This window comes from Zootoca vivipara, chromosome 6, assembly GCF_965207765.1.
Source record: "Zootoca vivipara chromosome 6, rZooViv2.hap1.1, whole genome shotgun sequence".
Lineage (NCBI taxonomy): Eukaryota > Metazoa > Chordata > Lepidosauria > Squamata > Lacertidae > Zootoca > Zootoca vivipara.
Window position 1 is genome coordinate 18,109,595 of NC_142589.1, and position 25,915 is coordinate 18,135,509.

General features: G+C 46.9%; 1 protein-coding gene across 3 annotated transcripts in view; it reads left to right on the forward strand.

The window, feature by feature from the left end:
- Nucleotides 1-25,169, forward strand: part of PLCH2 (phospholipase C eta 2) — a 320,826-nt gene extending 295,657 nt beyond the window's left edge. For 2 of the 3 annotated variants that reach the window (XM_088671661.1, XM_088671663.1), the window contains 2 exons: nt 15,539-16,598; nt 19,956-25,169. In XM_088671661.1, the coding sequence (XP_088527787.1) occupies nt 15,539-16,598; nt 19,956-21,589 (2,694 nt within the window). In that variant the 3' untranslated portion in view covers nt 21,590-25,169. The remainder of the gene's footprint in view (nt 1-15,538; nt 16,599-19,955) is intronic. The other variant, XM_088671662.1, reaches the window with a different exon arrangement.
- Nucleotides 25,170-25,915: the final 746 nt, after the last annotated feature.

Genomic DNA, 25,915 nt, shown 5'->3' on the forward strand with positions numbered 1-25,915 from the left:
AAGACTGGGAGGAGGAGGTGTTGGAAGCTGAAGAGGTAACAGGGCTTAGTGAGCTGGGAGAGTCTGTGGCAGATAGGAGTCCAGAAGCAGGAGAGGAGAGAGGCCAAGATTGTCTCCCCCCCTCCTGCTGCAACAAGCTTCCCTCACCGCCGCTGGTATCCCAGGACCAGGATAGGCATGCAGAGGGAGGAACAGAGATATGCATGCAGGCACAGTCTCAGATTGCTTGAAAATGATCCAGGGAAGGAGGAGAAATGGCCTTTAGTCTCCATAGCTGCCTCATAGGGGGAAAGACCTACTGAGAAGAGTTCCTGTGCTCATTAGGCCCGGCACGCTTTGTTTCTTCCACTATGGAGTTAACTTAACTTACTCTGTGTGATTTATTGCTGACCCGCTCCTGTCACCCTATCCTAGTAGAACATCTTGATTGGGAGTGCTCATCCCAGCATCCTCAGCAAAAAAAGGGCACATCACCCCCCGTTTTCCTTCATGCTCCTTCTGCTTTGTGTTTTCTTGTACACTTTTAATTTTGCGTGGAGACCCCCCAAATTGATTTCATCCTTGTCAATTGCTTAGAAGCCATTTTGGCAAGCAAGCGGTATGTAAATTAGCAGGTGATGATTCCCTTTGAGGAGAAGGTCCCAGGGCTGCAAACAAGGCTGGGGATTCACTCCAAGCTTCCTCATAAGCATTGGATTCCTATAGCCAGAGTAGGTGAGGGGCAGCCACCAGATTCATCACCAGAAAACAAAACAAAGGGGTGTCCCAGTAATGTTTTACTGCTCCTCTGTGCATGTGACCATTATCTGAAGGGCTGTCACATGGAAAATATGGAGCAAGCTTGTTTCCTGCTGCTGCAGAGGGTAGGACCCGAGCCAATGGATTCCAATTGCAAGAAAGCAAGATTCTGACTAAAGGTTAGGAAGAACTTTTGGACAGTAAAAGCTGTTCGAAATGGAACAGGCTCCCTCAGAAGGAGCAGGTGAACTCTGCTTTCTTGGAGGTATTTAAACAGAGGTAGGTGCTCACCTGTCAGGGAATCTTTAGCTGTGATTCCTGCATTGCAGAGGGTTGGGCTGTATGAGCTGCATCTAGAAGACTAGTTGCAGTTATGTCCTTGCATGGTAGCTAGATCTTTCCCCTCTCGTCTCCTATATACAACACTAGAATTCACTTGGACCATAACTAATAAAGTTATGGAATATGCTTCCATAACATATGACAGGCACGTCCAACAGGTAGATCGTGATCTACCAGTAGATCATTGGACTTCTGTGGTAGATCCCTGGCTCCCCCCCCCAAGGAGCTCAACAAGTTTGGCTCCCCTAAAAGAAGCTCATCATTTTTGCCCTGCACCCCTAAAAACTATGGCTTTCCCCCTCCCTAAAAAAGTTCAACAACTTTGTCCTGAACCCCTAAAAATGGGGTAGATCAGTGCCAGTTTTTAGCTCTGTGACTAGATCGCAGTCTCTTGGGAGTTGGCCACTTGACATGTGATGATAGTGGACAACCAGCAAGCCTCCAGATGTTGTTGGACTCCCAATTCCCATTAAATTTTGGGATTTCCCCCCCCCTACATCACTCTTCATTAAAGTCTCTCAAGGTGGCATGCTATGAAAAGAATGCCAGCCAACGCCCCACCACCACCACCACCACTGCATCAGCAAATGTATAAAGTCCTACAAAATCAAAACAACAGAAGCAGGAATTAAATGGAACTTTCATGTGCTTGGGCAATATACCAGATGTTGGAAAGGGAGAAACTACTGGGGAATGTCCTTCATGTTCCTCTTGTGAGCTTCCCAGAAGAATCCTGCTGGCCACTTTTGAAAACAGGGTACTTGAGAAGATAGGTCTTTTTTCTTTTTTGTCTACCTCGACAAGGCTCTTCATATGTTTCTACATCAGTATGTTGTGTTGTGGGGCTGGGGTTCTATATCTTATTAAAACGGGGGCTTATCCACACAAAGATCCTGATTCAACTCATTGCCACCCCTGCTTGCCCTGGATATTTTTGAAAGAAAACCTTGCACTGTGTAAATTAACAACGTAATGTGTAGTTTGGCCCTGTCTTAACTGTCCCTCTGCCCATCTCTTTGAGGCATTCGGCCTCGCTTGAAAAAGCACCTCACACATTGAAACTAATTAATAAAAGACTGGGAGGTAGATAGAGGGGACAGGAATGAGATGGTTGCGGGGAGGAGAGAAAAATATAGCTCCTCACCAAAATGCAGCTTCTCAACCGTGCTGCTGCTGTTGTTGCATAGCCCTAATTAAAGGCAGGGAAAATGTGACAGGAGATGGTAATTAGGGCAAGGAAAATGTACTGAAAAGAACAAGCAAGCCTCTGTCTGGGTTCAAGCAGCTCAGGAGGAGCCAGAGAGCATCTAATTCCAGATTCTCCGGAACCTGAGGGGAAGAAAGAAGAGTCCGAGTGTTGCTTGGCAACACGTGCAAAGGATGGTCAGGCAGAGAGAGAGACAGAGAGTTCGGGGGGGGGGAGGGTCCACCTCTACCAATCTTAAAAGAAGGGAAGCCAGGAGGATAAAAGTTAAGACTTGAAAGCAACTTGAGTCTCTCTCTCTCTCTCTCCTTATAGAGCTCTGTGGGTCTTTCATACAGTTGCGTGTGAAGACCCCCCAAACCCCCTCCAAAACAAATCACACAAAATATGTGTTTAAGGATTTTCTGGCATTAATTTGGCCACAGCTTTATTGATTACAGCATGTGAGTAATCAGCTTGGGCATTGGTTCGGACTACCTGAACCCGCAAGGCAGGAATAGGACTGACAACTGGAACCTCCAGAGGTCAGTAAGGGAAAACATACTGGGGGAGCACAGAGGCGGATTTCCGCCTCTTAGTTCGCCCCAGGTGCTCCCAGGAACTCTGGCATGGCCCTACCCCTGAGAGGGGATCGGACAGAGCAAATTGAGACCCTGGATTCATTTAACGGAATTCCCTAGCAGCAGCAACAAAAATGAGGGGCAGGCACAGCCAATCCATAATCCGCTCCACCAAAGAATGAATCAATGCCTAACCGCCAACCTTACAAAGTTGTGATGATTTGCTACACGGTAGGCAAAAACCAAATGGCATCAGCCAAGTGGCAAAATTCCTACTGGGCCCCTGCTCCAAAAACAGACGACCCCTAGGCAGGCATAGCAAGGTCAAAAACACAACCTTAAATTATAGGGAGGGAGGGAGGGAGATCCGCTGCACGATGCAAAAAAGAAAGTACTTTGCCTCGTGTAGCCCCCTAGTTGCCAATCAAACCCCAACCGACAGGAAATTTTCCTCAGCAGCAAAGGGGCAACCAATGAGGTGAGGAGGTCATCCAAACGCGCCCGCCCCAGCAACAAGAAGGCAGTTTGGTGATCTCACCGCAACACGTGGCTCTCCGTGATTTGGAGGACACGATTTCCAAAGTTGAAAACAACATTCAGCTGGTTTCTGCTATCTACAAGCTGTGCAGCAGGCAGGGCACTTGTATCAGTTTGTGTCAAGGCTGGGGATGAATGAAACTACCGTAGTTTCTCATTTCCCCAATTTTACATTGATTTCTGCACATTTCTACATCAATTCGTGATTTTTTTATTTTTAAAGTCCTCATGGAAATTCATCAGCATTTAGTTGGGATCTTCTCACCGTCACTGATTTGTTTGTAATTAGCTCTAAGTCCACAATTTCCCAAGCAATTTCCCCTAATATAACACAATTTTGTATGTTGCTTTCATGCTAAGCAGGCATCCCCAAACTGTGGCCCTCCAGATGTTTTGGCCTACAACTCCCATGATCCCTAGCTAACAGGACCAGTGGTTGGGGAAGATGGGAATTGTAGTCCAAAACATCTGGAGGGCCAAAGTTTGGGGGTGCATGTGCTAAAATATGCACTGTGTGCATTTTTAGCCTTATACATGCATTTTTGTACACATTCACACTTTCTGAAACAATACATAGACCAAAACACAGCAATCTTTCAAAGGTCACCTCTCTTTTTCTCAAATTTTGCAACGTAGTTCTCTGGCCAAGCAATGTGTACAAAAATGTATATAATGGGCAAAGTGCACATCTATCTATCTATGAAATAATGTGTATCTCAGACAAAATTGTCCACAAGCATGTGCCTATTAGGAGAAATTATGAAGACTTTATATATATATATAAAAAAATGCAAACTGATATGGAAATGTAGAGAGCTAAATTTAAATGGGATAATGGGAAATGGAGAGAAACTAGAATTGGCAGGTTTGCCTAACCCTAAGTGCAGCTGGTCCCTTCCAAAAGCAGAGTTGACCAGTGGAACCAACAGTATTTGGGAGTTGTCTAATCAGGAGCTCCCGAGCACAGCTGATCCCTGCTGAAAGCAAGGCTTGCAGTAGGTGCTGATCGGCCGACTGAATCCAAGCCCCATTTTCAACTAAGATCTTCGTTTGCAGCCCAGTTGAAGCTCAAGCCGTGTTACAAAGGAACATTTTTCCTTGGGAGAGATGACTTGAACTCAAGCTGGCTTTTCAAAAGCTGCAACGAAAGAACCAGTGGAGCAGTCGGAGTGATCCTCAAATTCTTTATTTGCTTCCTTTATTGTCTCGTTGCGTTCCTGTTGCCAAAATCCGTGTTCCTCTTTGTCCTCTTCATTTGGACAAGGCTTCTGTTTTCTGAAGGGAGCCTTCCTGCCTTTAATAGCTTCCTTGACTCTGCTTGTTAGACCACGCTGGCATCTTCTTGGCTCCGCCGCCGCCTTCACTGATCTGTGGTGTGCGTTCATTGCAGATGAGCTGCTATTATTGGGGCGCCGAACAATCCATGAGCGTTCTGGAATAAATTGACCCTCTTGCTTCCTTTTACCATTCCCTTCAACTTTTTATTTTTGGGGGGGAATTTCGTCTTTTGAAATCAAATGTGATTTCCCTAACAACTGTCCACTTACATAGAGATTGGTTTTGATAGCCCTGTGATTACTTTGGCTCCCACTTAGCTCAACAACAACTTACACCAGGGCAGGCTGTGCTCATTGAGCTATGTGCTATGCAGCAGGGGGTTACGGGCTCAGTCCTGGCATTTCCATAATGGGCTGGGAATGTCACTTGTCTGAAATCCGTATAAACACCCATACTCTGCCTCTCTCCCCAAAAGTCTTTGGTATGTATGTGGCATGCCCGATGTGTCTATTACAAGCAGCAACAGAAAACTCCTCATTCACTGATGGCGTAATAGAATGGTGTCTTAACCTGGCCACCTAAAAGTCAATAATAATATTGATGCCGCATAAGTACATTGGGAGGGCTGTTCCACAGCTTGGGTGTTTGTGGCACACCAGGAAAGGTAATGATTGGGAAAGGCTATAGCTAAGGTGCAAATTAGGTCCAAACTTCAAGAAACCCCAGTCACAGACGGTGAAGACAATGCTAAGCAATGTCCTGATGCAACAAGGCAACTTCCTTACACAGAAAACAAATTATGGAACAATTCACACATCTGTGGTAGCTGTAGGGGAGGTTTCCATGGAGGGAAGTTGGACAAGTTTATGCAGGAACAGCTGATCTTCAGATACACAGGTTTCAAACCATGTACAGTGGTGCCTAACAAGACAAATTTAATTCGTTCTGTGAGTCAATTCGTCTTGCGAAAAATTCATCTTGCGAATCCCATAGGCATGCATTGAATTGTTGTTGGGTTTTTTTGCCCATAGGAACACATTAATTGAATTTCAATGCATTCCTATGGGAAACCGCAATTCACTAGATGAATTTTTCACAAAACTAATTCGTCTTGCGAGGCAACATCCAATCGCAAAACCCATTCGTCTAGCAAAAAATTCGTCTAGCAGGGCATTCGTCTAGCGAGGTACCACTGTATAGGTTTATAGGTGAAAAGCAGTGGTTTAAATTGCGCCTAGACTGGAAATCATTGAGGTTCTTTAAACTCCACGGAGGGGTGTTCTAGCTGGTGGGTCCTACTGCTGTATTTTGAGCTGGCGGAAACTTCTTCGTACTCTCCAGTGGCAACCCCATGTACAATGCACTGTAGGAATTTAACCTACATACTACTGGGGCAAAGATGCCTGCCAGATCAGTCCAGTGACCCATCTATGTAGTCCAGCATCCTGTTCTCGCAGTGGATGTCTCAGAGACCCCTGTGGGAAATGCCCAAGGAAGACCTGAGCGCAAGAGCACTCTCCCCTCCTGTGGTTTTCAGCAGTTGGTGTTCAGAAGCATTCCTGCTCTGACCATGAAGGCAGAGCATGGCCATCACAGCTGTTTGTTGTTGATAGCCTTATCCTCCATGAATTTTGTCCAGTCCTCTTTTAAAGCTATCCAAGTTGGCTGTAACCAGTATAGCTAGGTTAACTACGTAGGTCAGCAAAAGAGGTTGAAAGACTCTCTCAAGGCAAATCTAAAACAACATAGTATAAACACTGACAACTGGGAAACACTGCGAGGGCTCCAGTTGGAGAACAGCCTTTACCAAAGGTGTCATGGACTTTGACGATGCTCGACTTCAGGACGAAAGGGAGAAACATGCTAAGAGGAAGGCACGCTTGGCAAACCCTCACTATGATCAACTCCTGCCTGGAAACCTATGTCCCCACTGTGGAAGGGCGTGTGGATCCAGAATTGGCCTCCACAGTCACTTACGGACTCACTGTTAAAACGATGTTTATGGAAGACAATGTTACTCGGCTACGAGTGATCGCCAAAGAAGACAAGAAAAAGATAGCTAGGACATTTCATAATGGCACAGGCCATACTTAATTTCTTTGAAGCTTGAGCAACTTGGACACCCTTTAAGCTTTGCATGTTCATGCGCGCGCACACCATTTTACCTTAGGCTTCCCCACCTCTTGACTAAAGGCAATTTTCAGCCTGTTTAACCTCCTTTGATCAGTGCCACATAATTCTGACCCGCTTTGATTTCTCGCTTTCTGCCCGGGTGGCTTCTTGATGGATGGTTTTAATTTACAGCTGACTGACACTTCTTTTTTAAGCCCTGGCAGCAGTTTGAGGCCTTGCTGGATTCCCATCCGAACCCTGTCCACCGAGTGTCGCTCTCTTTTAAGAGCATCAAAAGCCCCCCGTTGTATCTTGCAGACTCATCCCGGCGCCTCTCCCCACCTTTCCAATTTCTTCCAATTTCCAAAGCTGATTGCTTTATTTCTTGTCTCAGTGTGCTCAAATCTATTACCTGCCCCTTGTTGCTTCTCATTACTATTTCTGTCTGCTTCAGTTTTTATTGAAGCGAAGTCAACATGTTAATTCATAGCTCTAATCTTGCTAAGGAACAAACCTTTTTTTCAGGGGGGGGGGCTTAATGAGACCATAAATCCATCCCACTGAATGTTAAACCAAACGATGTTCAAGCAATGATGACTGGTGCCTATTGGGACTAGTTGGATGGAAGGCACAGAAGCTCACACCAGGTGGACCCAAGACAGGCAGAGCCAACTAATTCTGGTTTTTGTCCCCATCTTCCTCCCTGCTGTCTTCCATCCCTTTTGCTCTGTACTGATCCCACCCTGCGACCTCTATCAGGCCACCCCACCCTGGGGCAACTGGAGACCAATCCAGGGCAGGGATAATGTTTTATTAGGGTGATTTTTTTTAAGTAGAAATTGTGAAGCAGAAGGTTCTGTGGCTCATGTCATAAGCTAATTCAGTTCCCCATGGGAAATTGAGCTTCCAAACCCTGCAGAAAGTGCAATTGAACTCCATGCCCATCAACTGAGGAATTAGTTCCTTCTCGGACACCACCTTCTCCCTTACACACACCCTGCGGGCCAAAATTGACCTGTTGGCAGTGTTGGGAAATAATTGGGGAATACCAGTTAATCCTTAAGTCTCACATGTGTGGAGAACTACAAAGAATAAACAGCTGACTGCCTGAATTCAAAAAAGTATGTGGGGCTTGACTCACTCTTTAGCCAAAACAGCCCCCAGCAGAGTTTAAAACACAGTTCTATGCAGTGTTTGCAAAGTGTAGGAAATATACATTGTTAGACCTTTAAATGTCCCAGTATTAAGCACTTGCAATTGAGCTCCCCTGCATGGGCGTACCCAGGGGGGGCAGCTGCCCCTGAAGCTAAAAGGGGGGGGGAGACAGCTCACGGCATGCGCTTTTGTCCTTCTCGGTCGGGTACATGATCTTGCCACAGCAGGGACAGCATAAGACCCCAGCAGACGGCAGGCAGACCCCAGCGGAAGGCAGCGGTGGGAGTTGCCCTCGGCTGCCTGGAAAAGGCTGGAAAGCTGCATCTGTGGCAAGGCTTGTAACACTGCAGAAGCGAGCGGGAGGAGGAAGAGGAAGAGGGAGTGAGGGAAAGAGAGAGAGAGCGCACACACACCAGCCTACCATCGGCGCGCGCTATTTTTTCCAGGGTAAAAAGAGCAGAGGCCGGCAGGGAGGAGTTGCAGAGAACCGCGTGACCGCCCCCTCCCCTCCAGGGGGTGTGGACGTTGAGCACACCTCCTGGGAGGATCCTGGCCACGTCATTGCCAGCCAGCCAATCGAGTGGCTGGGAGTGGGGGGCGTGGCTTGCCTGCCCCCCCTAGTTTTGATCCTGGGTATGCCCATGCTCCCCTGTCTCTACCCCTCTCATAGGGAATAGACCACAAACTTTAGTAAGTTTAAATGCTTTACTTACAGTAGTCACAGGTCTCGCTCATGCAGTATTCAGTGCTACAGCAAAAACAACACATGCACGTTATTCTTGGTTGCAGAATACTGGAAGTATCTTCAAACATTGAGACTGGGCTAGGGAGTTCCAGCCTCATGTGTGTGGTCAGCTTGCATGGTTCAAAAAAGAAAAGAGAGGAACAGGAAACAAAACAATACTTTCTCCCTCCTCAAAGATGAGAGGGCGTGACCAGGCCATGTCATCTCTAGAAATTTACTGCTCTGTGGCCCTTAACCCTTTCACTCACTAACTAGCATAGATATGCATTGTTATGTTTGACTGCAAAAATTCTCACGGGTGGAACCACCCTTCTGTCAAATCCCTGATGTAATTATGATATCAGATCATTGACAGATGGGGGGGGGCATTCACCTGTCAAAGTTGGTCCACTGGCTGTGGGGAGATGAAGATCTGGCCCAGCTGGTTCCCTGCCCTGGCTTCTGGGGTTTGAAAATTGCTCAACAGACTGGTGCAAAGGTGGGCAGTGTAGGAGAGGCAAGTCTGAAGGCAGTCCATGCCAAATTTGGGGGAGAAAATATATGTGCTTTTACCCAAGAGTTGTGTAACAGGTGTGTAGCTTTCACTAAAAAGGCACTTCTCCGGCCAATGTTAGTCAATGGATTTCCTTATTCTGCTGTTGCTAGGTAATGGTTTCTACCCGATTTTAGGAGTCTGAAAATATAGAAGCTTGTTGCTATGCAAGATTCTTACGGATTAGGCCTCAGTCTTGAAGAGTTTACAGTTCAGGTAGGCTGAGGTTAGAAGTTAAGTGTGAATGGAGGCAGGGAGGAGAAGTTTGTGGAGTTATGTCTGGGTTATACAGCTACTGGATTTCTGATAAGCAGCTTTTGAAGGGAGGGGAGGGGGATTTAAGGGGCAGCTGTTTAACTGTGTATGCTTTATCTGCTGAATTTCCTCTTTTCCCAATGCTAACTTTAAAGGCTAGACTTGCCAGTTGACCTAAAACAACAACAACAACAACAACAACAACAGCCAAGTTGGCTCCTTCACTTTTTGCAGCTGTACAATGCGCAGAAATCAGCCATGAAGCATATTCAGGTAGCTGCTGGAGCCCATATGCCCTGGAATAGCCCACCTCTGACACTTAACCCTCAGCTCCATTTTTTTTTAAGAATAAGAAAAAGCATTGCCGGTACCTATTATCCTCTGGCACTCAGTGACTCTCAGGTGCCATTTTGGACTGGTTTCTGAATGGCCCTGTAAGTTGGCTCATTCTGGAGCATTGTGCATATTTAGGGTTGCCAGACTCAATAGAGGACAGGACTTCTGTGCCTTTAATTGCCCTGCTCTCTTTTGAGTCTGGAAACCTTTAAGAGAAACCAGCAGATCCTTTGCTTGGAAATTAAACAAAGGGTCTGCTGGTTTCTCTTTAAGGTTTCCAGACTCAAAAGAGAGCAGGGCAATTAAAGGCACAGAAGTCCTGTCCTCTATTAAGTCTGGCAACCCTATGTATATTTGAGAGGGGGGGGACGCAAAGGGAAAGATGGCTACCACCAAAAGCCATGGTGGTCACCATCTCTCTCTCTCTCATTTTTTTAAATGGCTCTCCAGTGGAAGAGGGGCCTGCTAATAGGGGAGACACACCATAGGCGGGCAATTTGCAGTGGGCTCTCTCAACCCAGCTGGGGTTTGCATGGCCTGCTTCCCAACTCTGTAGCCATCTCGGGCAATCTCTGGGGTGCAATCTCATTTTTGCCACTAGGTTTGGCTGGGTCATGGGAAGCAGAATATGTACAGTTTGTGCTGGCTGGGTCCAGTGTAGCATAAGGCCCTGCCCACTTTGTGAATTAGCTCCAGGGCACAACCTGGGCTGTCTGGCTTGATTGTGCCAGAGAGCATTTGCTGCTCCTACAGCTAGTGAGCCTGCTCCCAGAATCCTCCATGCGACGTAGCAGCCAGGTCCAGATCCTCTTCGAATTTGTCTGATCCTCGCCAGTTGGGAGGCTGTTCCTCCAACCTAATGCAGTTATAAGGCACCCAGGTGGCGCTGTGGGTTAAACCACAGAGTCTAGGGCTTGCTGATCAGAAGGTCGGCGGTTCGAATCCCTGCAACGGGGTGAGCTCCTGTTGCTCGGTCCCAGCTCCTGCCAACCTAGCAGTTCGGAAGCACATCAAAGTGCAAGTAGATAAATAGGGACCACTCCGGCGGGAAGGTAAACGGCGTTTCCGTGCGCTGCTCTGGTTCGCCAGAAGCAGCATTGTCATGCTAGCCACATGACCAGGAAGCTGTCTGCGGACAAACGCTGGCTCCCTCGGCCTATAGAGCGAGATGAGCGCCGCAACCCCAGAGTCGGACACGACTGGACCTGTCGGTCAGGGGCACCTTTACCTTTAATGCAGTTATACTTTATGGAAGATGTAAGGATATGCAAAATGGCACATAGGTACTAAATCCAACCAGTTCTGGTGCATGAATATAGTCACTTAATATTGTGGGTCCGCTTCAGAACCCCCAGTCTTGCAGACTCCTTTGTGGGGCAGTCCAAAGAGATTTCTGCCCTTTAACATGATAAAGACGGTTAATCCAGGCACACACAGGCCATAGTGGGAGCTGCTTCTGGGCATGTGCTTCGAATGCAAGAGAGCAAATACCTGCTGAGGGGAGCAGAACTTGATGTGTAGGGCAGCCCGGGGGTATTTGTGTGTGTGTGAACAGTTCTCCCTGAGAGTTTAAAGGCCAGAAATCTCTTTTAGAAGAACAGAGGCAGTACAGCAGCCCCCGGCCCGTCTCGTAAGTACTTCTATTATTATTTTTATTTACCTTGCTGTTTCTGTGCAGACGTTTAAGGTCTTCCTCTTGAAAATCCACACAGAAACAGGATGGAATCGGTCCTTCCCCTGAGCATAACTGCGAGTAGCTGAACTTTGATGGCTCCACCCACCCCTAGTTGTAAAAAATCTGCTTTTTTTAATAAAAAAAGAGGAAAGCTATGGGTTGTATCCAAAGTCTGTCTTACTCAGAGTAGGCCAATTCAAATTAATGGGCATGGCTTACTTCTGTCCATTAATTTCGGTGGGTTTGCTCTGAGTAGAACTCGGTGGGAGACAACCCTGTGGTCCTCAGAAAGCTGACGGCTCCTTGGTCCACCATTATAACTTTCTGTACTCCAAGGGAATCACAGGGCCCTCCTACTCTTGCCTTTTAAGCTTTGCATACATCCACCTCCAAATGACTACCTCCTATTGCATTCTCCCCCTCTCCCCCTCTCCCCCCCCCTCTCTCTCTCTCTCTCTCTCAGCTTATCTGTGTTACTCGTCAGATTTCTCATGTGTGGCTTCTCTCCAGCCCCCTTCCGCTGCCACCGCCCTCCTGATGTTGCCTTTATCTCTTTGTGTAGCCTCCTCAGCTTGTTCGGTGTCTCACTTTCTGCCTTTTACTTCTGTCTGTTTGTGATTTCAGTGGACTTCTCTGTGTCAAAAAAAGTCTCCTCCTTTTAGAAGCAGAGCAAATTTAGACGCCTTGAAGGTACCCCCCTCCTCCTCCTCCCAACACAGGAAGGTGTAGTGCGCTCCTAGCGACACGTTCTGCATGCTTCTCTAACCGATAACATCATTAACATTTGGTGGTTTTCTTCTCCCTTCCCTCCCTTGTTTAGCTCTTTTTTATTATTTATTTCTTCCACTTCCTGAAAATAAATAAATTAAATCTTCCACTCATTACATGGATTGCAACATTTCCTGGAACGTTTGCCGGGCCATTGAACAGCCAGAGTGCTCTACATTTATGAAGCAGATCCAGGATAAAATATATCCTTTATAGGGGAAAACAACAACAACACCCCTCCATTGCCCTCCCCCTGTCCATCACTTACCCTCACCCATCACTTACCCTCATTCGTGGACTAGACACCATCTACTAATTTCAAAGGGGGAAATGAAGTTCCAGTTGAGCAAATTCTACCTCCCCCACCCAGATACCTCCTATCTTTTGAGGAAATCCCCCTTCAGATATAAGCGGGAATCTTTTGCCGTTTCGTTCCCTCTATGTTTGGAGAACCCAGTTCCCCCACTGTTACTTTTTTCTTTTTTCAAATATGCTGGATCTTCTTCTTAAATGACCTTTCTTTTCTTCCAACCAAATTTGCACTGGATTTGGGGCCTTGAATCACTTGTTTTGATTCAAGCGTCAATAGCTAGCCTCACTGGGACGCATCAAATGGTCTAGATGGATTGAACTGGGGGAGCCGTCACTGCACTTCACCTCATTACATCAATGGGATACTTTTCTTTCTTTGTGGGGTGGGTGGGAAACTTCACATTATTTATGTATATGTGTACAGAGATTCCCCTGCCCTCCCTTGAAGTTTGTGCCCCAAGGGGTTTTAAATTATTTGCAAAGTCTGATTACTGTTTGGATGGTCATTCTATGCACTTGCCAATTTGACTCGGTATGTATTTTGAAGTTTTGCTTCTTTGGGCTGCTCCATTAGCAGCTAGCTGTTCAGTCCCTGAAATTTGGTAGCTTCCATTCTGTTGAATCCCTACAGAGCAGGAGAATAAAGGATAGGTAGCAAAAAGCCCCAGTGAGAAAATGTTAGAGTAACAGACCTGTCTCTTGAGTTATATAGGTTGCATTCAATGTTAGCCCTACTCAGAGTATCCCCATTAAAATGAATGCACATGACTATCATAGGTCCATTGATTTCAATGGGTCTACTTTAAGTAGGGCTTAGTTAGATCAACCCTTTAATGCTATTTGCCATTTCCTTTCAAGCCCAACTACAGTCGCATAGATAACTAATCAATGTACAATCTCAAGGAATTAATCATTCCCACCTTCCTCCAAAACTACTCATCTTCCAACAGCAGCAATGGGGGAGAAATTTGACTCAGTTCTCATTTAAAGTAAAACCTTCCTAATCTGCATTTCTTAAACAATATCAGAACCAAAATACTGTGCAGCAGCCTTCAAAATTCGCCCTTCTTCAGATTTTCGCAGTGCAGATCTCCAGCCAAGCAGGGTGTATGTACCAGGGCAAAGTGTGCCTAAAAATGCAAATATGACTGAAAATGACATGCCAAAATGCATTTGCCAACTGGTTTTTGCCAATATGTGTATATAAGGCAGTATTGCATGCAAATGTGCATATTGGGTGAAATTCACACTCAAGTGCTGTCGAATTTTCACGCGAACTTTTAGAAAACGGCCAACTGGTGTAGAAATGTGGAGGACCGAACTTAACACTGGAAAATGATAAATTTGGGAGAAGATGAAATTGACAAATTCACCCATCCCTACTCATCAGTGAAGCCGTAGTAGCTTAGAGTTAGCTCTGTTCTGTTCCAAGCAGTCGCTCAACATCCTACACTTGAAGCAGACTCCTTTTTGTGTGTGTGTGGAAAGCTTCAAGTGAAACTGCCATTCACCAGCAAATTGGCAAGTGTCTGTGGAATGACCGTAGCAGTGTTGAACACTGTGTTCAGAAGGTAGGAGGTGTTTCTTTCAGACACTTGGAGGCAGTTGGGTATTGCCACTGTTGCTCATGTTGCACGTATTATAATGTTTTGCCCCCTGTTCCACTTTGACTCCTGGTCAGGAAGGTGCTGTAGATTTCTGAAGCAACGCAAATATTCAGCAATGTACCAATTGACCGGAGACCATCGTAGGACGAGTGGAGAAGAGGTGGGAAATTAATACCTGAACCATGCGGCGACCTTGGCTTTCTCAAATCAGCTGAAAAGTGTCTGAAAAGTTATGGCGTGCCCACCTTCAGTGTTACCAAATTCTAAATCTTGAACGGGGTGGAACAGATGGGGGGGCTCACCTGCACAAATTCCTTGCCATTCAGGGGTAAAGGGCACTAGACTGTGTAAATGAAGACTTTGCTTGTTTACTGTGTATACACTAACTTATGAACATGCCCAGCGATAGCCATGCATCACCAGTGCCTAAAGGTTGTGTGGTGTGTCTAAAAAGACTTTCATCACATGCTTCGTTCTCTTCCTTACCAATCCACTGGAGGGGCTACCCCCCCCCCCCGTGCGATCCTATGCATGTCTGCTCGGAAGTAATCCTCATTGAGTTCAGGGGGGCTTACTCCCAGGTAAGCGTGCATAGAATGGCAGGCTTAGTCCTTTGCAGCTCCCTCTGAACAAAATGGCAGCTTGCAGTGCCATTTCAAGGAAACCATTTTTGGAGGAGTCAAACCCTGGTAATTAAAAGATGTAGCCATAACACAGAGACAGGACTGGCTGCAGGAAGCCGAAGGGTCAGGTCCTCCCCTCCAGGAGGTAAAAGAAATGGTTCGTGAGAGTGATAGCTATGCCTAAGGCAGAAGATCCCTTTGGAAAGTGGTGGGTGGGCCACCACTCTCTGCCCCCCCTCAATAAATTGCCCAGTCCAAAGGTACTTGGAATTAAGCAACACTGACGTCAATGGGGCTTCATTTCTCAGTGAGCATGCATATAAGCCAGGCATCCCCAAACTTCGGCCCTCCAGATGTTTTGGACTACAATTCCCATCTTCCCCGACCACTGGTCCTGTTAGCTAGGGATCATGGGAGTTGTAGGCCAAAACATCTGGAGGGCTGCAGTTTGGGGATGCCTGATATAAGCTGTATGAGTAAACACGCAAGTGTCATTAGTGAATCACAATGAAGTGGCTGGTGGGTCGATTGGGAAGGGGGACTAGCAGGACGACAGAAGTGTGAAACCAAAAACTTGCAGCTCATACCTTCCTCCTCATTCTGTCTTCCAGCCCACCCTGGATAGGTGATGCTACCCATGAGGTTAATAACACCACGTTGCACATCGCTAACCTTTTGTTTCTTTGCGCGCTGGGGGAGAGAAATGCACATCTTCTGTTATGGGTGTTTTTTTTCTCTCCCTCTTATTCTCTTTTCCAGGCCAAGCAGGCTCTGGGCTTAAAAGGCCTGTTTCTCAGAAATCCAAAGCAGGCCTCTCTAGACAGTCATGCTGCTGGCCAACTCAACCGCAAACACTCCTTTAGCAGCCACATTTTACGGCGGACTGCCAGCGCGCCCACCAAGACCCAGAAGAAAACCAAAAAGGGCTTCCCCGAGATTGCAATCGACACCAAAGACCACGGCTCCCAAGGGGACGGCGAGGACCGCGAACTGGAGGACTCCTCCCTCCCTCGTTTCGACCAAGAGCCCGAATGCGGGTCCCCGGCACCCTCTCTTGGAGACGGTGTCCACAGGGAGGCTCAAGGCAAAGGGTTGAAAGGTAAGGCTCAAAGTTTCGGCAAAGGCGAAAGCCGCGCGCAAAGGGACGCGACCTTCAGCGAGCCCGTCCGGAGGTCCAACCGGGTCCGCCTGCAGGAGCCTCCTAGCGAGAAGCAGGGCGTCTTTGCCCGCTGCGCCATCAATGGATCGGGTAGGATCGGCGTGGCCACCAACTGCATGAAGTGCATGATAGGCCTGAACGAGAGCCCCGATTTAGAGTGCAAGTGGAGCGACCACGGCGACGCTCGGCCCGCCCCCAACGACGCTTCGCACTGTAATGAGTACGGCAGCCTGGCAGGAGGCGAGGAGAGGTTAGAGCTTAAAAGCTGGGGGGTCCAGGAGCAGCAGCCCAGGCCACAGCAGCCAGACCTGCGCCTGTGCAGGGCTGGCGCCGATAACCTGCCCAGGACCTGCCAGCCCTTTGCGACCTCAGGGAAGAAAAACGGTGACTCCAAATGTCACGGGGCGAAAGGCCATTCCCGGCAGAGGTGGCAGGCCCAGCCTGGTGGCAAATATGGAAGCACGGTCAACCTGGTCACCACCAGCAATGGCTCCATGTCCTCCAGCTCCAGCAGCTTAGAGAGCCTCGGAAGCCCTGACTTCCCCAAACGTTTGTCCGAGACCTCCAGAAAACAGGCGGGCACCCTTCAGAGGGAAATGAATGCCTTGTTTGCTGAGAAACTGGAGGAAATTCGAAGTAAATCCCCTATATTCTTTACTGGTAAGACCAGATCTTCTTCACCCCACCCATCCGCTTTAGATCGTGTCGTCATTTCAGTTTCCCCTTAGAAGTCCCTGCGCTGTGTTTTAATTTTGCTGTGGTAGCTCTCCGTTTAGTGTGGGCAAGGGGAGTACACACACACACACACAGCCATCAGTTCACAAATGCTTGGGGCTTCGTTCTTTCTAGATGTGCTCAGTTTTAGATGTGCATTGGTTTCTGTGATGTGCAAAATCATTTCCGGTGTAGCAAATCCTTCTGTAGATTTTTGTGGTTTGTCTGCGCGTCTCTGTCTCTTTGTTTTAATCATGTTAATGCATAAGTATGATTCTGAGATTTGTTTTCCAATCCAACCAGAGGATCATGCAAAAATAAGGAACAAGAGAACTAATTCTCTATCAGCATTTCTAGGAATTACATGCTTGGATCCTGGTATAAATGTTGGATATGGGTACGAAGAGCCCCTTTGGTTGGGGATCTAAGTTTATCTTAGGTTTCATTTCATTAATTTGTTTTGTTTTGTTTCAATGAGATACTTTTGCAGGCATCGCAGCACAAATTGGCATGCAGAGTAATCCTATGTTTGTCTACATAGAGAAGCAAGTCCCATTAAGTTCAGTGGGACCAGCTGCTCCAGTGCCAGTGTGTATAGGATTGTAGCCTTTGGCTGCAGTTTAGCTGGGACTAAGTTCCATTGAACTCAATGGGTCCTGCTTCTGAGTAGAGAAGGCACAACTTTGCACCGTAAATCAGGGGTCATCAGCTTGTGGATTCCTATGGCCTAGTCTGTTGGCCTGACACAGCAGTGGATTTTGGGAGCCAGGTGTGGATTTTGCTGCAAAAAACGGGCCACCTTTTGTAGCCCCAAGTGGTCAGGCATTTGAGTTATTTCTGTTATGGTAAACCCATCCACCCTTCTTATTCTTGTTTTTAGAAAGGTGGGCAAATGTTTTACCGCCCTTGATTAACAATTTGGCCTGGACACCTCTGGTTGGTAAAAAAAGAATTCTCAGGATCCTACCAGAAGCTTATCCAAATGGATTTTATTCCCCCTTACTTCTCCCTACTAATTTATTCCTTCTCCGCTCACCCTTTCCTGAACTAACTGTGGTTTTTTTTTTCTCCTGTGTTCTGTCCTATTATTCCACATGCAATCTCTTGTCTCTGTAGTTAAGAACTGAAAGGATGAGCAAATTACAGGTAACTGTTGAGCATCGTTAGTTTAAGTGCAGTATTGCTTGATTCCCCCCCCTCCTTCCTTTATCTTTCTGTGCTTCCCTTTTCCAACTTCTGCATGATTTCTTGAAAAAAAAATGCCATGCATGGTTTTGATTCAGTCCCTCGCCCTTATTCACCCCCCCTTTTTAATCCTATGTTATGCTGATTACATAAGAAATATATTATTGGCACTGGGCGGTACCCAACTGTCATATCCTGTCAACACAAGGAATGGTACGCTTGCACAAAGGAACTTCCCCTTTCACCTCTGCTCACATGCACCCCATACCCTCTCCCACCACCCCCCCAAAAAACACGACTCCACATTTAGTGGGTGTGCAGGGCAGGAGAAGAGAGAAAGTTCCACTGGGCAAACTTAATTCCTTGCACTGCCGAGGTGTGTTGGTTGGATATCACCCCTTAACACTGTTTCCCCAAAGCATGTGCGAGTGTGTGCGTGTCTTCAGCTGATGTGAGATGTCTTGGAGGATGGGGGAAGCAGCCTTTGATAGCCAATGTAAAGTTTTGGCAACCAGTTATTGAATCGCCACCTTAACCTGTAAGGAATTACGCATATGAAAGGAAACTTGGTCACACGTGCCTTGCACTTGGGAAGTGATCCCTCCAGCATTCTCTCCATCCTAATTTTATAAGCCTGGGTTTTGGAATTCTGACTCCCATGCCTTTGCTTAAGAACACCAGAAGACCCCGGCTGCATCAGGCCAATGGCCCATCTAGTTCAGCATCCTGTTCTCAGAGTGGCCAAGCAGATGCCTCTGGCAAGCCTACAAGCTTCCAGAGTTCATTAGGAACCCTCAGTTCCACGTTGTTGTTGTTGTTGTTGTTATTATTAAAAAAATTCAGATTTATAGTACAGAGCACTGCAGATGAAAAGTTTGCCACAACCTTCAGTTCATTTATGATTTCCCTTACCCTCTCCCCCTGCCCCCCCCTCCCCAGTATGCCCAGTATGTGCATTGGTAAAACACTGCAAGAAGACAATTTGATGTAATCACAATTGCATCGGTAATTCTTTTTTTTGGGGGGGGGGGAGTTTTGCCAATGTGTCAGAGTGCATGCACGTGTCGGTAAAACACAGCACAGAAAGAACCTTGATACAATCATGCATATGACAGCATGAAAAAATTGCCTTCCTGTCGTGTTGTTGTTTTTAAATCGGTACCTACAAGTGCATCGAGAACTAAAGGAGCTGCAAGCTATGGCAAGCTGTGCGTGCTCAAATTCCTGCACTAATTTTAGAAGTCATCCTAGTTTAAAATTCAGGAGCATTGGAAGTCAGAGCAGACCAAACCCACACGGGACAATAAAGGAATGGGATAGGGGAAATCCTACCCTCTTTTGTTTTCCTATAGGATGCACGCTTACCAGAGAAGCCAGGTCAAGCAAGAGATGGTAGGAGTGTTCTGTCTCTGTATGCAATGTGCAAACAGAGATGCACTGCCTACCTCCTCTGGTAGGGCACTACGCTGCAGGAGGAGCCAGGAGTGGAGGGAGACATCTTCCTTTTTTTTTTTCTAATGTACTCATTTTCGCAAAGCAATTTCCCTTAACACATTTTTATGTGTTATCTTCATCAATGTATGCATCAGGCTGCACACTTCACCTATTTTTCATTTTTGTGCACATTACTTGCCTGGAAAACTGCACTGCAAAATTTGGAGTGGAGGGCTGGGTTCATTTTGTGTATTTTGTCAGAAAGTGTGAATTATGTAAATTTGAATTATTTAAATGCAAAATGAACAGAAATTATCCCCTAATAGGTATGTGCACCAGGCAGAGTAGAGAGGAGTCACAGCTCTTACTATCCTCCATTCACTGAGACAGTTTGGGATGAGGGAGAGGCAAGTATCACCCAGAACGAACTGATATTCTTCCAATGAACAAGCTGTTTTGAATCTGTTCTCTGTGGATTATGGGTTGAATCCAATGCTAGCCCAACCTATTGAAGTTAATGGACACGACTAACTTAGGTTCCTTAATTTCCATGGGTCTACTTGAAGTATAATTTAGTTGGATACAACCTTATATGTATTGTGTCTGGTGTATTAGAGTTGTAGCTGTAAAAGAATTCATGCGGTAACTGATCAATCTCATTCACTGCTTCCCTTCTTCCTACAGATGTCCGCCAATTCTCAATGCAGAGGTCAGTCACTTCATTATGTAGCCTGGAGACCATCAGTGAAGAGCCCTTTGTTGCCAACGAGGACCAGCCTGCTCCTTTTTGCCTTTCTCTGCCCACTACTGCTCCTGCTAGCGATCCCAATGAAGGGTCTGTGCCTGAGAATTCCCGTGACCCATCAGATCCGCTTCAGAGAGTTCCTCTTCCGCAGCACACGGTGGTGGTTTCGGAGGACAGAAGGTCCCTTGCTCCCAGCCCAACCATCACAAGTATTCTGGGACCAAAAAACGTTAGGAGAAATGAGAAACAAGGAGGCGATGGAGGTCAGGCTGGTTCACAAACTCAGGACGATGTAGCGTTGGCCAACCTTGGGCCTCATTCTACCCATGGTTGCCAGAAGAAGAGAGATGGCATGGCTGAAGAACTGATGAATGTTGAGAGAGTGGACGAGAAGGCCAGCAATGCAGCTAGGCAACTGCAACAATGCAACGTGGAGAGCAGCACGCTAGCTTCACCTCGAGATTCTCCCCAAGTAACTCAAGGTGCCGCAGTCCCCTCCACGCCACATGTGATAGTGAGGAGGTCGAAAAGCGAAGGGCAGAACCTTTGTGACTGCTCGGTTCCAATGAGGTCCCCTGGTGGCTTCTCACCAGCAGCTGCAGTGTACTCTGATGCCACAGTGAATGACCGTATCTGGAGCAAGCTGGACTCCAGCAGTCACAGGGACAGCATGTCTTCCTCTTCCAGCATGTCCTCCAACGATACGGTCATAGACCTCTCCTTGCCCAACCTCACCCGCAAAAGCCTCCCAGACCTTGGAATCCAGCATGAGAACTTCAGAGTCATCCCCGAGAGGAGAGGCGCACGCCCGTGGTCCGCGAATGCCGCTTCCAGGAGTGAAATGCCCATGGTGACCAAGAGCAAATCCAATCCCAACTTGAGGTCAGGCCAACCCACAGAGGATGAGCTGCGCCCTAGACCGCTAGCCAAGGGTCTCGAGCTAGGGTTGCCATCCCTACCCAGAAGGCACACCTGGAGCCGGTTGTATATGGAGAGCCTCAAGCAGTCCTGCCTGAAGCCAAAAGGCCAGGAGAGCGACCAGGCCAAATCGAAAAGCCTTGGTGACCTGACCTCGGATGACATCACGTCCGTCTTCGAGGGCAAGTACCGCAGCATCAGCCGGAGCTTCATCACCCGGTCGATGAGGGAGCAGCGGCACTGTGCGGCAGCCAGGTCCTCGGCAAAACCCCTGGACCCTCTCACAGAGCGCCTGAAGAAGCTAACCACCTTCCAGCAGGAGAATGACATCTCTTCCCCTACCAGCCTCGAGCCAATTGAGTCCGAGGAGGAAGAGGAAGGGGTGGGCCTCCTCCGAAGGTCTTCATCCAGGAGCCAGAGCAGAGTGAGGTACATCGCCAACCGGGCCAAGCAGGCACAGGAGAGGCAGAGGCTGAAGAGCCTGGCGCTGAACAAGGGGAGCCCCATTGAGGAGCGAGGGAACCCTGAAGGGGCCTGCTGCTTCACCAAAGGGGCCTGTATGGACACGGCCTCCGCCGGCCTGTTTACATCCCCACTCAAGAACCAAGCTGACTTGAACCGTGACACCGAAGTCGTCTTTGTTTTCAAACTCTAACGCTGGGAAGGGCTGAACAAGCTTGATGTTTACATTCCTGTAAGAGCAAAACCAACAAACAAACCACACACACACACACACACACACACACACACACACACACACACACATTTTTAATAAAACGCACAGGATGCAAAGAGCCCTCGTCCGAGGATAGCACTTCTCCCCCTCCCGCTCCCAGCCTCCAAAGGACAATTTATGTGTGTGGAAAATTATACTAATACTAATACTAATAATGCAAATTTGTAGCATGCAATATGGGGAATGGGCAACCAGAATGTTCCTGGGGGAAGGGAATAGATCCTGCAAAGACCCCTCCCCCCCATCTTCCCTGGGAAACATGTCTGTGGAACTGCATGACCATTCTCTCTTCCTCTCTGAGATCCCTCCTTTTCTTTCCTTGCTAAGGCAAGTCTTCAATATGCGTTGGACTTCAAGCTGATGCCAGTTGCTGCCTTAATCTTCCCACTGAAGCTGCTACAACAGGGTGGAACTCTATTCAACCCAAGGGCCACATTCCCTTCTGGGCCACGTTCCAGTGGTGGGTGGAGCAAAAGGCAAAAGTGGGTGGAGCTAGTTTACACACACACACACACACACACACACACACTCAATAACCTCAGTCTCTCCATCCAAGCAAGAAGCATAAGTTAAAGGGCACATTCCATCCAGGCAAAAATATTTGGGTTGCAAAGCAGAGCAAAGCGAGGGATGTGGTCTGAGTAAATCCTGAGGTCCAGATAGAAATGCCTGAGGTTCTCCACTGACTTCAGTCGCGGAAGCTAAAGCAGCATTTGGAATATGCAAAAGCTTGTTCTGCACTTGTTTTTCTGTCTAGCTGAGAGTGGTGTGAAAGACCTGCTTGATCGTTGTTGTTGTTTTTTTCCCCTGGAGGAAATGTACTCACCGTGGGCAGCCATGTCTTTAGCATGTTACCTTTAACACTGTTTGGGGCGGGGCGTATGTGAATGCAATGGCCTGTCTCCAGCCTTTGGGACATATTCCCCAGCCATTTTGGCCTTCCTCACTTCCTGTCCCCTGCACTGCTTGCCTGTGTGAATCTTCTGCCGAGATGAGTCGCCGTACTGTGCTTCCTCTCCAGTGGAGGCTGGCCCATCGGGGAAAATCAGCCTCAGTCTGCCTTTCAGCCAGCTCTCGCCTGCATTGCCTTCTTCCTTCCACCCGGTCCAGAGGGTAGCTGTCAGCTTCCTCTTCTTCAGTGATGCCCCTGGTAGATCTCAGCAGGAAGAAGGAGGAGGGGAGCAAAAATAGTATTAGTTGGCTTAGATTGTCATTGGCTCTGACCCTACCTCCCATTGGCCTGGCAGGTAGTGCAGATCCCCAGGGCTGTCTGTAAGTAGGAAGGCAGGTTCTGCCGGAGTGCAGGCAGAGGTTAGTGATTCAGTGCCCAATTGCCCAAACACGTCAGCCTCCTCTGGAGCAGAGATGGGCGACTCCACTTAACTTCCAGCCTCTCTCGCTTTTGCATGTGTCCACTCATAAGCCTGTCTCGCGTTAACCTCTGAGATATACACCTATTTTTTAAAATCAGCATGGAAAGTTTGCATTCAGTTTGTTTGCTAAACAGCATGCATTATTTATTTTTTTAGAGATACGTTTTTTTTTAGCCTCTCGAAGCATCTGTGAAGTTCAAAAGCCAGTAAGTGAACTCCTATCTGCACATTAGTCTGGTAGGTGCAGGTAAGGTCTCTTTCTGTGTTGGAAGTTGCAAAGACCTGCCGGCTCCAGCATCCCTGTCGTGGGACCTTTGACGCTATAGGAGCTGTAGATCAGTGGCGGAGCATCTGCTTTGAATGCAGGAAGGCCCTGAGCTCAATCCCCAGCATCTCTGGTTAGGGCTGGGGCAACAGCAGAGACCCTCTGAAACGCTGGAGGGCCGCTGCCAATCAGCAGTAGTCAATGGGTGGACCGGTGGTTTGACTCAGTAGAAAGCAGCTTATTATGATCCTGCGTCTTCAGGGAAGGGCCGTAGCTCAGTGGTAGAGCATCTGCCTGGCATGCAGAAGCCCCAGGTTCCATCCCAAGCATCTCCAATGAAGCCTGAGACCCTGGCCGGTCAGCATGGACCACTGTGCGAAATGCGCCAGTGGCCTGGCTCAGTATAAAGCGACTTCCTATGCTGTTCTCAGTGGCGAGATACTAAATAAATTGGAGTCCTTGAGAGTTGAGAAAATCAGATGAAAAGATTCCAAGAGCTCTGGCCACATAGTAGATTAATTTTTTTAGAAAGTTTTAAGTTGAGAATAATAAGACAAATTCCAGTAGCAATCCAGCTTTTAGGAATCCTGGGCAAGGCCCTGTTTCGGTTTATTCTTCACAAGCGATAGTTTCAAGTTTCAAGATCAAAGTGTACCATTCATGAATTGCTACTGGAATTTGTCTTATTATTCTCAACTTAAAACTTTCTAAAAACCAAAAGTTAAAAATCTTTCAAGAATGTATAAGTTATTGTTGGAATGGCATACAAAAGATGAACAAACAAAATCAGTAATGATTGAATGGGCAAAGGATATAGGACATAATATTATGATGGAAGATTGGGAAAGGTTATTGAAAAGTAATATGAAATTTACTGCTTGTAATGTGTTAAAAGAAAACATGTATAAGATGATGTATAGATGGTATCTTGCGCCAGTGAAACTGGCGAAGATATATCATAAAAAGGATAACAAATGTTGGAAATGTAAAAAATTAGAAGGGACCTTTTACCACATGTGGTGGACTTGTCCCCGAGTAAAGAGCCGTTCAAACTCGTGCTTTTTCAGAACAGGACAAGCGGGAGCGTGAATCTTCAGGGAAGTCCAAGTAATTCTCTTTCTTTCCCGGTTTAACTACTCATTTAGGAAAAGGGGTTCAGGCAGCCAATTGTAGAACAGGCAGGAAAATGCTTCTCATTGCCTTTGCTTAGCTCCATAATAACTTGGGGGGGAGGGGGGGAATAATCATTTCCCCAAGAAATGTCAGCTAAAAATAATAATTTTGTGATGCTTCAAATGTCAGCTGTACATAGCACCTGTGGAATGACCGCTTCCTATTGCTTTCCACCCCCTTTGTTTGTTTGTTTGTTTGTTTGTTTGCCTGTATGTTTTTACACTGCCATGCAAAATACTTTTAAAATAATAATGATAATGTTTAAACAAAACTAGAGAACATTAACTCTGTTCAGAGTTACAGAAAAAGCCCATCTTTTTAAAGTTCTTGCTTTAACACACACACACACACACACACACACACACACACACACACACACACACAATCATTTATTACAATGGATGTACATTTTATCGAGGAAGAAAATGAGGGAAGAATTTATCAAGACACCTTTTTTTATTTAAAAAAAGAGAACATATTTTAATTTTCGGCCCTAATTATACAGGGCTAAAGACGGGGGGGAGGTTTTTTTTGTCAAGGGTTGTTGTTTTTTTGTTGTTGTTGTCGGTTTGTTTGTAATATTTCCTATATATACATAAATATATATATAAATATAAATATATATATTGCAAATAATTTAAAATCTATTTGTAAAACCAACTGACACAACTCAAAATAAAGATTATTTAACCTATTTGTTTCCGAGGGGTTCATCTGCCACTAAAGAAGTTTCGAGGCTGAACGGGGATTTGAACCCAGGTCTCCTGGGTCCTAGGATGGGCAGCGAGCAGCTAACTTTGCAAGGTTTGGTGGAAGGTGTAGGATTCCCTATTCTCTCCTCATCGCCAATGGCAGATCCAGGTTCTGGAGATCTCTTGTGGCAGAATGTGCTTTCAAAGTGTCCGCTTCCTGCTTACGGCTATCGATACTACCCAGTGCCTCTCCCACGGGACCCAATCCTCACCACCTCCCAGAGCAAAGGTAGCTAACCTCCTTTAGGCTAGCAGTCTTGTTGACCCTTAACATACCCTCCAGGCAGCACATGTAATTTTTTTTTTTTAAGTAGGTGTGGGTGTTTTATTGTGGTGGTGGTTAGGGTCCAGAAAACATTTCACAATGGGGCACCTATGGGAGCAGTGCCTGTCCCTTGGCACAGATCCAGGATAGTGGTTATCCCCAAACCAGGGAAAGACAAAACTACTAGGGTCCTATAAACCAACTTGTTGAATAAGGATGCTGAGCTCATTACTGAATGGGGCCCGTTAGCCTCACTTTTAGTCCTACTCAGAATAAACGCATTCAAGTCAATGTTAAGTTGCACACGAGTTTCAGCTGTTCTGCTCTGAGCAGGATTTAGCTGGAGGCAACCTAAGATGTCCATATTACTGCTGTCCAACCGATGGTTCCCTGTATAGTGGTACCTCGGTTTATGAA